This window comes from Stegodyphus dumicola, chromosome 5, assembly GCF_044657685.1.
Source record: "Stegodyphus dumicola isolate Sdum_Otavi_A_Nest chromosome 5, ASM4465768v1".
In the NCBI taxonomy this organism is placed as follows: Eukaryota; Metazoa; Arthropoda; class Arachnida; order Araneae; family Eresidae; genus Stegodyphus; species Stegodyphus dumicola.
In genome coordinates this window covers 152152568-152168586 of record NC_140772.1, presented here as the reverse complement: position 1 = coordinate 152168586, position 16019 = coordinate 152152568, and the positions used below count along the sequence as shown (strand labels likewise).

At 34.0% G+C, this 16019-nt stretch overlaps 1 protein-coding gene across 3 annotated transcripts in view; it reads left to right on the top strand.

Moving 5' to 3' along the window:
- Positions 1-16019, top strand: part of LOC118196369 (BAR/IMD domain-containing adapter protein 2-like) — a 299892-nt gene that overhangs the window by 228841 nt on the left and 55032 nt on the right. For all 3 annotated transcript variants that reach the window (XM_085817242.1, XM_085817241.1, XM_085817240.1), the window contains exons 4-8: positions 1570-1631; positions 1819-1890; positions 3794-3922; positions 5737-5802; positions 7201-7287. In XM_085817242.1, the coding sequence (XP_085673368.1) occupies positions 1570-1631; positions 1819-1890; positions 3794-3922; positions 5737-5802; positions 7201-7287 (416 nt within the window). The remainder of the gene's footprint in view (positions 1-1569; positions 1632-1818; positions 1891-3793; positions 3923-5736; positions 5803-7200; positions 7288-16019) is intronic.

The following is a 16019-nucleotide window of genomic DNA, read 5'->3' as shown; positions in this document are numbered from 1 at the left end:
CTTGAATGCACGTTCTGCAGCATTTCTCTCTTCATTGCTTAGCTGTGCATTCTGCAATTACTCAGATATTAAGCTCTCCGGAGACACAGATTCTGGAAGGTAACTGCTTTCTTTAATGCAGTTCAATGGAGTACATGGTGTCGCCACTTCACCTTTCCTAATGACCTTCGCCTTATCAGTTACATTGGCAGCTCTCACCGTGATAACAGTCCTCCATAAGTCAACGAATGCTTAGGCTGGTAATATGTATGGGCTGTCACAGTTCTTGGGATATTTCATGTTGCGTACCTAAACTTTCTGCTTTTAGTCATATGTCCAGGAAGTAAAAATTATGCTCTTGCTGGTATTTTAATATCCCCTTGAGCTATTATCCTTCATCTTTAATTCCGAACAGTGCTATCTCCTGAGAGGCAGGATGCAGTTAGTAATTTTTAAAGTCCAAGGAAAAATTTTATTTTCTTAGAAAGTCTAAAGAAAAGTTAGAGTATGCAAGGGTCTAGTAATATTTGCTATATTCTAAATAGATTTAAAAAAAAAAAAAAAAAAAAATTCTTGCCTCCTCCACCATCCTGCGCAGATCATTTTGGCATTTGGGCATCCCGAAATTTGCCCGAATTCGAATGCTGATGAGAGCTGTTATAGGGAGTCTATCTGCAAATTTCTAGAATGCCATTATCAAAAATAAACAAGAAACATAAATTTTAAACTCATAAAGAGCTACCAGCGGCAGAACAGTAAAGTCGCTGAACACTGGTAGTTCGGTTCAGAGTTCGAATCCCGGTGAACGGGCTGGCTGCATGGACGTTTTCGTGCTTTTCTCCATGCATAACGTGTATACGAGCCAGTTTTCCTTTGAAAATCCTCCGCGAAGGCATCCCTTCTCTTAGGTAGATAGCCCTTGATGTTTTGCCATTATCACATAAATCAAACTAAACCAAACGATCCCCTAGAGTGTCACGTTTTCAAATGAGCAGTAGTTACATTGCAATACCAGCTGAAAGGGTAACGGAAGTACATTCCTATTTGTCATTTTTTTCAAGTTAATATCTTTTGTGTGATCTTAATACAACTCCGCCATAGAGAGAGTGTGACTGGGGGGACTCGAAAAGACGAAGCGACGAATCTCTATCAGTAGGCAAAGTTCCGGGTCACATTTGACCCCGACGAGAAGACAATGAAAATGAAGAGTCTGTCTCGGGGTAAACGGTTAAGTTGTTAGTGGCGAACTTTGAAATAAAATCATCTGAAATTCGTCTGTATATGTAAATTAGCTGTGAATTTCTGAACTTAAATTTTGAACGCCGACAAAAACAATCAGTAAAAGTGACGGGGAATGACTGCAAAATTATTTCATATTGTTTAAAGCAGCAAGCTGACTGTCTTTTTAGTGTAGATATTTTTTTAATTGAAAATGAATGCACATTGTTAAAAAAAATTCTTTTTTGCATAAAATATAATTGTATTTTTGCAATTTTTTAAAATTATTATGGAGAATTTTTGTTTTTCAAGAAAGTAAATTACCATGCTATTGATATGGTGTGTAAATTTGGTAATTTTCTTTTTATTTAGGAACAGCCCTGTTGCAGTTAGTAGAGGTTCAGAAAGAAATTCAGTCCCAGCAGTTAAACATTGTAGGTTTGTGTGCTTTAGCTTACGAATTATATGTTTTTTTTTTTTTTTTTTTCAAACTGAGATTCTGTTACTTTTAGAAGTTTAAATTGAGATTTAATTTTATTTCACTTTATTTAATAAACTGTGAAATTATGTTCATATGTTATAAATGAAATCTGAATGATATAGATATCTTTTTTTTTACAGTTGAAAGCATTTTATGTGGATCTGCTGGTTCCACTTGAAACTAATATCGATAAAGATACGAAAGTTGTCGCTGTAAGTGAAATATTTTCTTTAAAATTTAATTCTGAATTGATGTAATTACTCTCTATTGCTTTGCTTTCTGTATGATTTCAAAGCGATCCAAATTTCTAAAATTATTTTCAAAGTAGTTCATTATTGGGAGTGCTCGAGCGCTCCAATGGAACGTATTCACATCGATTATGCAGAACCTATTTTTGAGCATATGTTTTTAATAATCGTCGATGCTCACTCAAAATGGCTAGGAGCCTATCCAATGAAATCAAGCTCGACTTTCAAAACAATAGAATGTTTACGGGACATTTTTGCGCGATTCGGATTACCAATATGTGAGTGATAACGGGCCACAGTTCATTTCACATGAATTTAAGATATTTCTACAGAGTAACGGAATTAAACACAAAACTACAGCACCATTTAAACCATCTAGTAATGGGCAAGCTGAACGGTAGGTGCTTACAGTAAAACAATCTTTACGAACAATGCAAAATTATCCAGAAACTTTGAGACAAAAACTCAGTACCTTTTTGAGGCAATATAGGAAAGCTCCGAATTTAACTACTCTGCAGAGCCCTGCAATGCTAATGCTGAAGAGGGAAATTCGAGCAAGAATAGATTTTATAATGTTGCGAGGCCCCAACTTGTCAGCAACAGTAGTACTGACTGCTATGAACTGTAAATTACACAAACTCGTAAGAAGGGTTTAAATCCCTTTTTATTCCACTTTAGAAATACAGCTGCGTTCACTTGACGCTCACAAACTACACCGACCCGGCGGTTTAACAAAATAGAAAAGTACAACTAAAAATAAATGACAGGATGAATAAATAACGAAATCACTACCTACGAGGCTCTAAAATCGTAACTAACTTAACCGCGTTCTAACATACAGCTGAGATTCAGCAAACTTACTGTTTAAGAAGTTGAAAGATTCAACGAACTGCCGAAATAGGCACACAGGCCGAAACGCGCGGTTCTTAAAATTTCTACCTAGCAACTTTCACGCTCGCGATTCAAGAAGCACACTTACAATCTCGTTTCCCTTCTATTTAAACTCAATTTACTTCTGGTAAAATTTGAATACTCTGCGCGTTCTACTAAAATTTACATACTCTGGCATTGGCAATTCTAGGGGAAAGTAAAGGCTTGACAGGAAAGATAGCTTAAAATAAATGTTAGTTAAAATAAATATAAACCCTACAATTTATTGAGACCAGGTCTCAAAAGGAGGGTCGAAGACGAAGTTCGAAAGGAACCTACGAGTTTGCAGACCGAGGATTTAGAGTAGGAGGTAGAGTGGCAATGAGAAATTATTGTCAAGGTGAATAGACGATGGAGATTTGGAACAGTCCAATCCAAGGATGGGGAGCTTCATTACACCATAAATGTAGATACACGACAGTGTGAAAATTAAAACATTAATTGCTGCTTATGAAAGTTTATGAAATTGTAAAATGACCTTCGTTACAAACGCATCTGCGGAAATGATATGAAATTATGCTTAAAAATGTCCGAATTCTGAGTTTGTCTACTGCTATCTTTCTAGTATAGTTCAAAACATTTGTTTCAGTCACTCTGCAGTACTGGGCTTCGGATTTAACACTTGATTGATCATGATTATAAACCAACATTTTGAGTGTAATGCATTTAATGTTAATTTAATCAAATAATTTCAAAAATTTGCTGTTGAGAAATGTATGTATAAAAAAGGACTTTGTGCTTACTAGTAGTTTTATTCTGATTTTCAAAAAGTGTTATGTTGTACTATTCTTTAAAAATAAATTAAATCCATTTTACCTGAATTTTATTGATACATACGTACTCAGTACTTCTTTATTTTTAATAGTGATTAGCGCGATTATTTAACGAAAATGACATTTTATATTCTCCTGGTGAAAACACGGATTTTTCTTTCTAGTGCGAGCAGAAGCGATTCTTGCAACAACATAAGTGCCTACAGGAGTCCTACTTGAAAGCAGCCGGGATAGTGAAAAAGCAACGTAAAAAAAATAAGGGAAGAGGAACTAATCTGGACAAAGAAATTAAGGTAAAAAAAGAGAGAGAAACGAACGGAAAAGAGAAACAATTGTTACATGTTAGACGTTCATTAACTTACCAGCAGTTCATTGAGCTGAGAGTTCTTCAGTTGATCATACTTCTTCACTGCATGACATAAACCACTTTTCTCCCGATCAGCAATCTCCGTTAATGGTAGTTCATAAAGAATATGGTAATAATAATAAAAGATAAAGAAATATTTCCTAATATGAAATTTAAATTATTGCGCAAATTTTTTCTTACTCATATTAGTTTAAACATTAAAACATTTACCAGTTTAATCTCTGGTAGGAGAAGTAAAACAATTTGCCGTATAAACATAATTCTGCCCCACGTAAATAAGAATTAGTATCTGATTTCTGTCTGATAATCGTAATTCTGCTACACATAAATAAAATTATTATTGCTTGTGAATTCTATAAATCAAAACATCATTTCTATTAATAACATCTGTACTATTCTGAACGTAAATCGGAATCACATAATTTTCTTTACGCAATATTATTTAACACGTTATTTTCTTAAATCGTATCATTTGTTTACTTTATTGCCCATGCAGTGCTTAAAAAATCCGAATTTTTTGTTACGCAAATTGTAAATAAACTGCCTTATTCACATATTATTTTAGTTCTAACGTAATATGCTATGTATAAGAGTATTATAATAATAGGTTTTTTTTCCATTCGTTATTGATTTTATAGTTTTTTGCGCTGATATTTTTAAGATTTATCTATTATAAATTTCACAGACGCTGCATTACAGAATGAATTTCAATTAATTGTCCCCCCTACCCTTCCGGAATCCTTTGCAAGACTGTTACTCTTTTAGTTAGTTCTAACTCATGGTTGACTATTAAATAAAGATACTAATATAATCTGCATATATTCTTGAATTCTGATAAAAGTTAATTTATCCTTGGTAAATTATCTTCAAAATTTCCATTGCCATCACAGTAGTTATTTTCATTTTAGATTCAACATAATTTTCACCATCACATTATTCTTTTATAGTGCTTATCATCTTTTTGGGACAGTATATACCGAAACTTCACGCTGGTCCAGAAGTAACAGCAAATAAGCAGCGCATAGCATGAAGACAAATTTTCCATGAGAATGTTCCTGATCATATTTATATAAATTCGATCAGAAAAAGACATCTTTTCTATATTAACATTTAAGAATAATAAGATAATAATAATAAAAGATAAAGAATAACAATAAAAGATCAAGTTTCTAATGTATTCAAATATACCTAATTTTCATTTTGTATTGAAATTGTTTCTATTCATTGGTCTTGTTAATTACAATATTGTGCTATTAACAACATGCAGAATGCAAAAGGTTGATAAATTATTAATAAAAAGAAACACACGATATATAATACATTGAAAGAAAATAAATACACAACATATAATACTTATTGATAAAAATAAATACGATATATATAATACTTATTGATAAAAAGGAATACTCAAATTTTATAATTGCATGATATAACCCACTCCTTTCCCCCAAAAATATAGAGTAAAATTTTGGCATTGCTTTTTGAATTAATTGTGTAACATTAAATTAGTAGAAATGGGAGCATATTTTATTTTTCATACAGATGTCAAATGTAAAGTTGCTTTCTTTTTTGTTCGTAGCATTTGTTCATAGAAAGTACTTTCGTTGAAGTCTTTCTCTTGAAGTAAACTTTTTAATCTATCTAATTTTTTATACAACTGGTTTAACCTAGTTTACATAGATCATTATATTATGCTAATTTCTGTAAAACCGGAAGTTATATAACACTTACATGTTTCAGAATTTGCAACAATTGGAGGAAGAGAAGATGAAATTAGATTGTTTTTGCGAGAGGAGTTTGAAACAGGTAACTACGTTTTTTAATGTTAAATTTCCAGAAATCATTCCTAATTGTAGAATCTTAAAGCACGGTTTTAAGAAAATTGGTTTATTTTTGATGCATTCACGTACCGAGTCTCTCCGATTCTAAGACACACCTTTTCCAAAAACGCGGGTTCTACCATAGAATCGCAATATTTTCCCGAAATTTTTGGACATCTGCAAGCATTACCCAAGAGCTGTGTTCACCCATTTAGTTCATTTACAAAATGTTGCAGTGCCAATGCTCTGACTGACGCAGGGAATGATAAATCATGAGATTAAAAGGTAGTTCAAAAGAATCAGCAATGGAACGTGAAATATGCAGGTAATGAACGGCTCATGTAAATCTAATTGTAATATTGATCTTAAACACTTTATCCCGAGACAGACTCGTCGATTTGAAAAATGTTTTTAGGTGTCAGTAACAGCAGACACTAGTCGGGATTAAATGTGGCCTGGATCGTTGCCCCAGAGATAGTCTACGTTTCTTTTTCCAACCCCCCCCCACAGTAAAGCAAAAAGTGACAAATGTCATGATTGTCTTACTTGGTTACGCTCTCTCCACAGCAGGGTTATCAGGATCACATCAAATAAATTCACAGAAGGCGGAAAATAGGAATCCACTTCCATCACCTTTGGAACTTCTGTTGATTTGAAAGCATGCCTTTTAGTGATTCGTGTTTGCTAACATTCAGATAAGAGACTAAAGAGCATTAAATAATTTTTTCACTGTGCTATGGAGACAGCATTCTTGAATGTGACAAGTAAACAGTTTTCTAAATAGAACTTGACAGCTGGTGAAAGGGAAAGAAGATTTCTAAGACTAGTTTCAGACGCAGAAAATTTATCTTTGGATTGGAAAAAAGAAGCAAATATTTGAGTTTTGTAGGCCGATGAAGAGGTTAAGAAGGGGCTGGTTAATAATGCTACTCAAAAATGGGTATTTTTGTTGATGGTGAATATAAACCCATAAAAATAAAAATATTTGTTGGAAAACTTTTCCAATAATTATATGAACATAATTTTTAGATAAACATGTAGGTCCGTAAAAGAAACAGTGATAGCAGGAACATGAAACTTAAATATATGCGCAGTCTTCAGAGACTTGAAGTTTAAATACATGGCTGTTTTTAACTTTATTGGTGTGTTAAAGCATGGCTTAAAAAAAATCTTCAAATTGTTGAAGAGCAGGGGAAAAACCTACTGACATGAAGGTAATTTAAAAGCTTCGAATCAGTTCCTTCATTAAATGATTAATTTCTTATGAGGAGCGGGACACTTAATCATCATTCCATTAGACTTTAATTCACTTTATCCGTTTGACGAAGTGGTGTACATTATTTTTTCTGCTCTTAATAACCCCGTGTACTTTCTTCTTTTTCAGGCTATAACTCAAGAGAGACGGCGGTATGGCTTTGTGCTCGAGCGACAGTGCTCTCTCACCAAGCATAATCTCGTTTACCATTCTCAGGTAATTAAGAGGCATCTCATGGCCGCTGCTTTGATTTTTGTGTCCCGAAATCTGAGTTAAGTGGTCCCAGCCTTCTACTAATTGATGAAGGAGATTAACTGGAAAGTTTATCCTTAGCGAAACATTTTGTGTCTTGACATGTTTAAAATTCATCAACAAGAAAACATTGTTTCAACGATGAAGCTCTCAATTTCGTAATTTCCGTTAATTTTCTTGTTCCCGATCCTTTATAATATCGGTTGTTTGAAAATTAACTTCTGTTTCACATTCTGTTCACACAAACATTTCATCGTTCTAATTCACCAATAAAAATTTTGTAAACTAAAATTTCAGCAAATACATGCGTAACCAAATGGAAAATTAATTTTTATCTCCCAAAGGTTTCCTCATATGGGAATGCAAATCCACATTTAATCTTGACTGAGGCTTCCTTAAGCCAGTTTTCATTTTGTACTGTACTATTTATTTGTTTGAACAATAAAAATAATAAATATATGAGATGCATTCTTTGTTGGCAGACATATGCATAAGTTATGATTATCATATGTACTGATGTACTTTTACATTTGTACTGAAGTATTTTTTTTGAAACTTTGTGAATCATTTAAGAACTTCTCAGACATAAACAGAGTTTATTTTTTAGTATATTTTTAATGGGTCTTTATTACTTTTTTGGTTTACGAAAGCTGTGAATAAGTCATATCATATTCTTGAAATCCGCAGTACTTGAATTGAGCTCTTAGACAGCGTTAGCATACTTTCTGTTAAAGAAGCAATATGAAGCGACATCATCTTGGACAGTCTTATTTGTGTTGTAGTGCAAGAAGTGTTAAAATTTATTTTTACCAATAGCAGGTGCCACATTTTGAGCAAAAGATGTTTAAGAAGCTTGGCATAAATTTCTTCAAACAGAAATAGATCCCTGTCTAGCGCAACCATCTTACTTGAAAAATTCCTCACCAATCGACCCGAAGTTTCTCTTTTGTCAACATGTTTTTGGAGTATTCATGTTTTCAGACATTTTAATCTATCCAAAAGGACAATGCAATCTATCCAGATGTCAGGAGCAGTGAAGCAACTGTATGTATTCCATGTATATATTCCTTCATAAATTAAGTTAATTTTTTCGTTTCACTCTCCAAGCATTTTCATTAACTTTTGTAATAGTTACAAGTAAATAGAGCAGGTAGAGTGTAGATAGAGGTTAACACTGATTTACTACACATTTTCTTGTACTAATTAATGAGTTCAAGTTTAGTTTAATAGGGATCGAACTAAACAGAGCCAGTTTATTCCTTTCCTTCTAATTATGAATGCTTCTCCTTCCATCTTCCTTTCCAACCAGGTGAGGTCTGTTTTATGAACGGTGGATACCCAATGTTTAACCATAGATAAGTGAGTATGGTTCAGTTGAACTAACTATTCAGACCGCAATACGCCGCAGGGCTTTACGAGGGACCCTTCGTGTACCTTAAAAAATGTGTACTAGATAACGTTCATTACACACGTAGTACACAAATGTTTTGCAATTGTTCCTTTTACCTTTAGAAAGATTTAGAACAATTGTGGTTTTGGCACTTATATACATTTAGAGCCTTATAAAAATTTTCATTTACAAATCGGCGATCACTCACGTGTCATTTGAATAAAATACTTATTTGTAACAAAATATCCGTTATTTATTATGCATAATATCCATTATTTACTAGTTCGTTTATGCCAGGATTGTTAATGGCAAAATTCTTTTATGTAAAATTTCTTAATGCAAAGTTCTTTTATGATATGTGAAGTTTTTTGCTATGTGCAATCCCTCCCCACTTTTTTTGGTTATCCGAACGTTATTGCCGTGTAAAATGACCCTGTGCATTGTTCTTTTATACAAAGCTTATTGTATAAAATTTTTTGTGCAAACAACCATTATTCCTCCTCTAGCTATTCTATCAGTTATCTATCTCTCTACAGAAAAAATGTCTTCTGAAAACTACCTGTTTTAAAAAGAACCCATAATAAAAAACTGTCAGCCATAGTAAAGAAAACGGCCTAAATCATGAAAGCAAATATACATCTATTTTTATTTTAGATGTACGACTGAAATCAGTACAAAAATTTTCATGTTTGGTATTTGGAAGTGAGAAAGTTATAGTCTTTATGTATTTGATATAAGTGTATGATTCTGTTATAAGCTTACCAAAAGAGGGTATTTGGGTTTTATTCGTGGTCAAATTGTGACGTCATTTTTGTCTTCTTCACCAGTTGCATGTTTAATAAATGTTGCATTACTTATTATCATTTTACCAGTCTGATTTAGCAAGTTCTTATACATATTCTTCATTATTCATGAAATTTCATTCTATCTTAATTTTTTATTTATGAGAAGCATTTTTATATTATGCAGATTCAGACTAAATATTCTCTTCATTTTCCTAATTCGAAGTAGTTACTAAAAAAAATATTTGCTTTTTTATATTCTTATCTTATTTTCTGCAAAGCATGCAAGGTATGAATAATTTTAAGATGAAACTTTAATGAAGGAATGTAAAATTTCTTCATAATTATGAGAAATATATCTGAGCTACTTACTGCCGAAATGATATTTAGCTTTCTTCAGAATAATGAATTTTTATTGAAAAAAAGTTTTATTATAAACTTTACTCACATAACAAATCTGCTATTTAGAAATTGGATGTGGTGTTTGAGTAATTGCTTGTTCGTTGTATATAATTATTGGAAGAACGCTTACTTCTTCAAAACTCATTTAATGATTTTGAAAAAGGTGAAACGTACAAGCTTAATGCTTTGATCGTTAATAAATTTCAATGCAATTAAGTATTCGTGTTGTTTTATGTGTCGAATTTAACATTTTACGAAGTGTGAAACTTTAATGGGGCATTTTACTAATATAATTAAAATAACATTTACTTTAAAATTTCAGATCAGCTTTTGAAAACTATGAAATTTTTTACCAATAATTAAACTCAACTTTTGAAAGCTGGTATAAAGAATGGTAATAAATTTTAATATATATCTTATTTTCCCCAAAAAAAGTGACTGAAGGCTTTATTTTCCTTGATATTAATTTTAGATACATACTTTTAATTTAGTACCTGAAAAAAGATGGAGAATTTTAAGATTTTAGAGCTTTGTAAATAAAAATTAAAAACAAGCTTTCCAACTGATTAAATTTCAGTATGACTAAATAATTTAAATACGAAATGCTCCATACTTTTATGAAAAGCAGAAAGCTTCTAGAAAGTGTTTTCATGAAAAATTCATGGATCATCTTAAATCGTTTTTCAGTGCGCAACTTTGAACTCCTCTTATAATACCCCATTTATGCGTTTATATTCAAACACATTCGGTATAAAATCTCGGTTTAAAGTACTCAAAGAATGTATATTTTAAATCCAAATTTATAAATATTAACTTGGTAGGATACGGATTAATCATTTTTATTCCACTTACTAACAAAATCGCTCATTTCCTTTTTATACAAGTACAGTTCCATGTCTAGTTGTATTTGTAATATCAATAAAATAAAATCCATATTTGATGGGAAATAAACTCCAACGTAATAATTGTTCTAGTTGTGCCTAGTTGTATTTGTAATATCAATAAAATAAAATCTATATTCTCCAACGTAATAATTTTTCTCAAATTGTCCTGAAAGTTATTTGATTATCTTAGCTAACGGAGTTAACTTATTTACGTGAATGTAGGAATTATTTTCAGTAAAATACTTAATCGGATTAAAATCAGAGCCTTGGGAAAGTCCTTACAGAATTACAAAAGTCTTTTTCTAATTGGAAAGACTAACTGAATATTTGACAGGACTTTGATTATGCCTAGTTATTATGCTAGCGTACTTTGAAGGCTTACACAGTATTCAGAAACCATCAGTGCAAATCATTCTTGTTTAATATTTTAAAGAAACGAAACAAAAAAAAAAAAAAAAAAAAAAAAAAAACATTGCACTCGGGGGAAATATTTATTTCAATCGGATATTCATAAAATGCTAAAAACTTTAAGATCAAAGGAAAAAAATGTTTTCACTGGAAGCATTCTATAGAAAAATTAAAATCTATATAAAATAATACCTAATTTTAAAATAAAAACAGCCTTATAAATTAAATAATAGTAGTCTTACAAATCAAATCCATTTTTATAATTCCTTTTTGCTTAAATTATGTTTAATTATGCATTGAATGATGGCAATGTTCAGTTTTTTCACTTTGTTTACAAAAGAATGGAATTTATAATGCGTTAAAAAAGATTAATTGTTGAAATTGAATGTTGCTTTACAATCAACTACCAATATAGGTTCGCTGTGGTCAAGTGAGTATCTGCAAAGCATTAGTAATTCATTTCGGCTTAGGTTCCTTTCATCTGAATGGATTATCTGCCTAAGATTTTCTCTAATTTCTCCATACGCTACCTTAATACGCTTCAGTTTCCATTGAAGTTGAAGCCATCAGAAGTTCAAGTGTTAAGGCCCCCAAAACGCTGGCACCTCGCCTTAACACTTAACGGACGGGTCAAATATATTCTGCCTTTCACGCTTTCCAGGCATTTTTTAGAATTAAATAAATACATTTGAATGGTTTAAAACGCTGTAGCTTTATTCAATCAACATCAATTCTTTTAATATTTTGCAAAGTTATTTATTAACATGTCTAGTATTTTTTACGAGTGTGATATTTTGTAAAGCATTTACCCTTGTGAAGTGCAACCTGGCAGAATTGACAAATATATCTTGTTTCGCTTACACTTTTCTAATTTATTATCACTTCCTACTTCGGGTAACTTATCTGCTAAATTTCATCACAGATTTCCGCTTCTTGCACAGAAAACACTTACGTGCTCTCCATTTTAAAGGTTACGAAATTACTTTAAAATGCTACCTAAAAGTCAAAACTGAGCAGTAGAATTAACAGACAGATAGTACTATAATTAATTATACCAAGAAGGTAACACAATGTGCTTAAAATGAAAAACTAACGCATTGTACGGAAAATTCAAGCAAAAACGTAAATCTACGTGTCCCGTCCTAAGAAGTCGCAATTCGAAAATGTAAATTTACGTGACCCGTCCGTTAAGTCTATTCCTTTCCAAATCTCGTGGATGAAGTTTTCGAGTTTTCTTTTTTGAGTTATAAGATATTTCTCCCTCCTTCTTAGCATGCCTTCGTGGTGTAATGGGCAGAACACTCGGCCAATATCGAGGAGGATTCGAGCCCCTCATATCTCCCCTCTTCTGTTCCCCCCCCCCAAAAAAAACTAATGTCTCTACAGACGCAGCAGACAGACATAGATCCCCAACCCAGGTCCGACTTGCGGACCCATGCGGAGTTTGGATGTCTATGGTCCAGGGGACCTCGTCCTCGTGGGCTCAACCCCGCAGTTCCCGCCCGGCTGTATACAAAGTATTGGGCAGAACAAATCGTAGATATGAAAAGAACTTAGTCAGTTTGCCTCCAGGCATTACTCCATCGGCTAAACGTACATCGTAAAGTGCGCTCTGACCACTCTGTCAGTCCCCGTCACGAGAACTGAATGGGGTCAACCCCCCGGGGACTTGGTCGACGATCTCCAATCCAGCTCCACCACAGTTGAAGGAACAGACACGACAGTACCAGTACGGTCCCTGCTGAGCTTGAACCAACCTGAGTACAATACTCGGGTTCTAGTCCTGTAAAGTCAAATTATATACCACTGTGGTTGAGACTGCCTAGGTACAGATCCTAATCAGTACTTCCCAGGTGTTCGCCTGAGTCAACCCCCGCCTGAGGGGCTAATGAATCTACAATGGCGCCCGAACTAAAAAAAGGTGGTGGATGATGATTCTTCACCATCAGGATTTGGCAATTGGGTTCCCTAATCCCCAGTCTCCCTTTAAAAGGGGAAGTATTTCTCTCGTCTTCTTAGCATGCCTTCGTGGTGTAATGGTCAACACATTCGGCGCGTATCCAAAGGTCCAGGGTTCGAGCCACGGCAAGGGCATTGCTCATTTCTCACTTATTCTGCTTCAAAAAACCTAATGTCTCTACAGAGAAATGCATGCTATCAGATGCAAGAGGGTAAATGTTACCGATTCGCAAATGCAATTTGGAAAAGAACGTACAGTTTTTCTAACATTAAAAAAGATCGTCGTTCAATGTTTTAGTTGTTCCTAGAATAGCCAAATCAAATAATAAATTAGGAGAATAGGGTAAAAAATAAACTGTAATTTTCTCCAAGACTTTAATGAATAGTATCATTTTAGTTCCAAGTGTTATGAACAATGCACCCATCTTCTAAAGAAGTAGGAAAATTAGCCGATTATTGAAATTATTTCCAGGTTATTTTTTTAATGGCTGGGCGCTTCATTAAATAGCCATTAGTACACCATAACGGCCGGAAGGGTGGTTATTTCATTATGGAAGCACCTAACTATGAAATGACGGACAGTTACGACCTTCTCTGGGATTCGAACTCGGCACATCCCTACGGCAGTCAGAATCACTAACCACTGTACCGGCTGGGAAGCATTTCCGGGTTTTTTAACCTGTTTTATATAATATTAACCAAACAGTTTTGCAAAAGAAACCGTTTAAGAACTGCAAAATATAAAGCTTTCGGTTCTTTGCGAAAATATGTAATGTTCATCTAACTGTTTATTGCTTATGCATTGTTTAACATAGCGTTTCTCGAACAGTGTTTCGCGGAACACTGGTATACCGTAAACAGTCCCTAAATGTTCAGCGAAGCATTAAGAGACACCGAGTCTGAGATTACAGAGAATCTGAAGTTACAGATCAGAGAAACATGGCCCGCTTTTTATATATTTTAAAAACGACTCTTAAAGAGGGAAAAATAGCTCTTATCGCGCTCATTATAAATTTTTGAATATAATATGACTTCAGATGGTTTACGCTGCTAGCGAAATAATTCCAGAATGCATAACTGTTAATGTTTCTGTTCTTTGTGTTGTGGTGATCCACGGTTTGAAAATGGTTTCTGAATCAGAAGAGATTCGTGCACTAACCTAGTGCTTCGCATTAGAGAGTAAATAACATCTATGATATAAAAATAAACTTTTATTTACACAGCGAAAACGCACAGCAACATTATTTACGAAAGCTCATTCTCCTAAAACATACTTCTTTTTACACTCCGCTTGCGCATGCGCAATGACAATTACCAAAGGAGCTTGGCAGATACTGCCATCTGTTGGATAAACTATTCGCTACATATTCCTCCCACCTGAATTTACTGGGAGGTAAATTCACACATCTGTTAAGTATAATATATGCATAATAGTACAGTATACAACATTGAAGTATAAAATTATTCCTACCAAGATGTTCTAATTAAACTGAAGTACAAATTTACCTGGAGATGCAGCATTCCATAATTTTCTAGACATATTAACAGATAATACTAAACCTAGAAAAATAAAAATAAATCAAATTATTACAAAGTATTCAAACAAGTACAAAACATTTCACAGACGTATCACTGGTTTCACAGTTCTACCACTGCTGGTAGTCATAGGAATATTTTCAGTCATATCCTTTTGGACTGGGTTATCCAGCTCAAGTCTGTACAGTCTTTGCACTGGTCTCAGAAACTCAGAAGTCTCTGTTTTTATGACAGCAAGTCTTATTTGTCCATCACGACCAGGTAGCAGCTTTATGACACGCGCCAGGTTCCAAAAACCACGTTTTTTGTTGTTATCTTCAAGTAGAACAATTTCACCCACCTGGAGAGGTTTAGCTATAGAGTTTTTAATGGGCTGCTGACGTAACTGTCCTAGATATTCCACACGGAATCTTGCTCTAAGTTGTTCTCTCACCTTTTGTAGATACTTAGCTCGTTTACTCAGTTTTTCCTTATCCACTGTATCGATATCAGGTACTCCTGATTTGGAAATCTCCCGCAGGAACATTTCTGGAGTTAATGGGGATGAATCTTCAACGTCTTCCGACACGTAGGTAAGTGGCCTAGTATTGATTACTCTCTCACAGTCGCATAGTACTGTAAGCAACTCCTCGTAATCCAGGGCAGCATGACCTAGAACTTTTCTCAGAATCTGTTTCACCATTTGAACTAAACGTTCCCACCAACCGCCCCACCAAGGTGCGGAAGGAGGAATAAATTTCCACTGAATTCTTTGCTCAGCGGCCTTTGATCGCAGACTCTCCCAATCAATTGTATGCAGAAGGCTCTCCGCTCCTTTAAAATTACTGCCATTGTCTGAGTATATTATAGATGGTCTTCCGCGACGAGAAATGAAACGTCTCAATGACTGGAAAAAAGCTTCAGTTGTCAAGGATGTTACTGACTCCAGATGAATGGCCCTATAGACCGCACATGTGTAAAGAACAATATAAGCTTTTCGACCATCTTTAAGGCAGAGGGGTCCTGCCAGATCGACACTCACTATCTCAAAAACATTTGCATCACGTACTATATCTTTCGGCAAAATTCCTGGAGTTACATCACAACTTTTGGATTTAAATCTTTGACATTTAACACATTTTCTAATGCAGTTTCGTACTGTCTTACGAGTTTTGAGGATCCAATACTTTTCCCGCAAATGAGACATCACCATAGAAGTACCAGCATGCAGCAGCTCATTATGTGCATTCATTATTAGTAATTTTACTACTGCATGATCAGATGGCAAAATTACAGGAAACTTAAAGTCATCAGTATCGTCGCGATAAGAAATATTGGTTTTAGCTCTGATCAAAC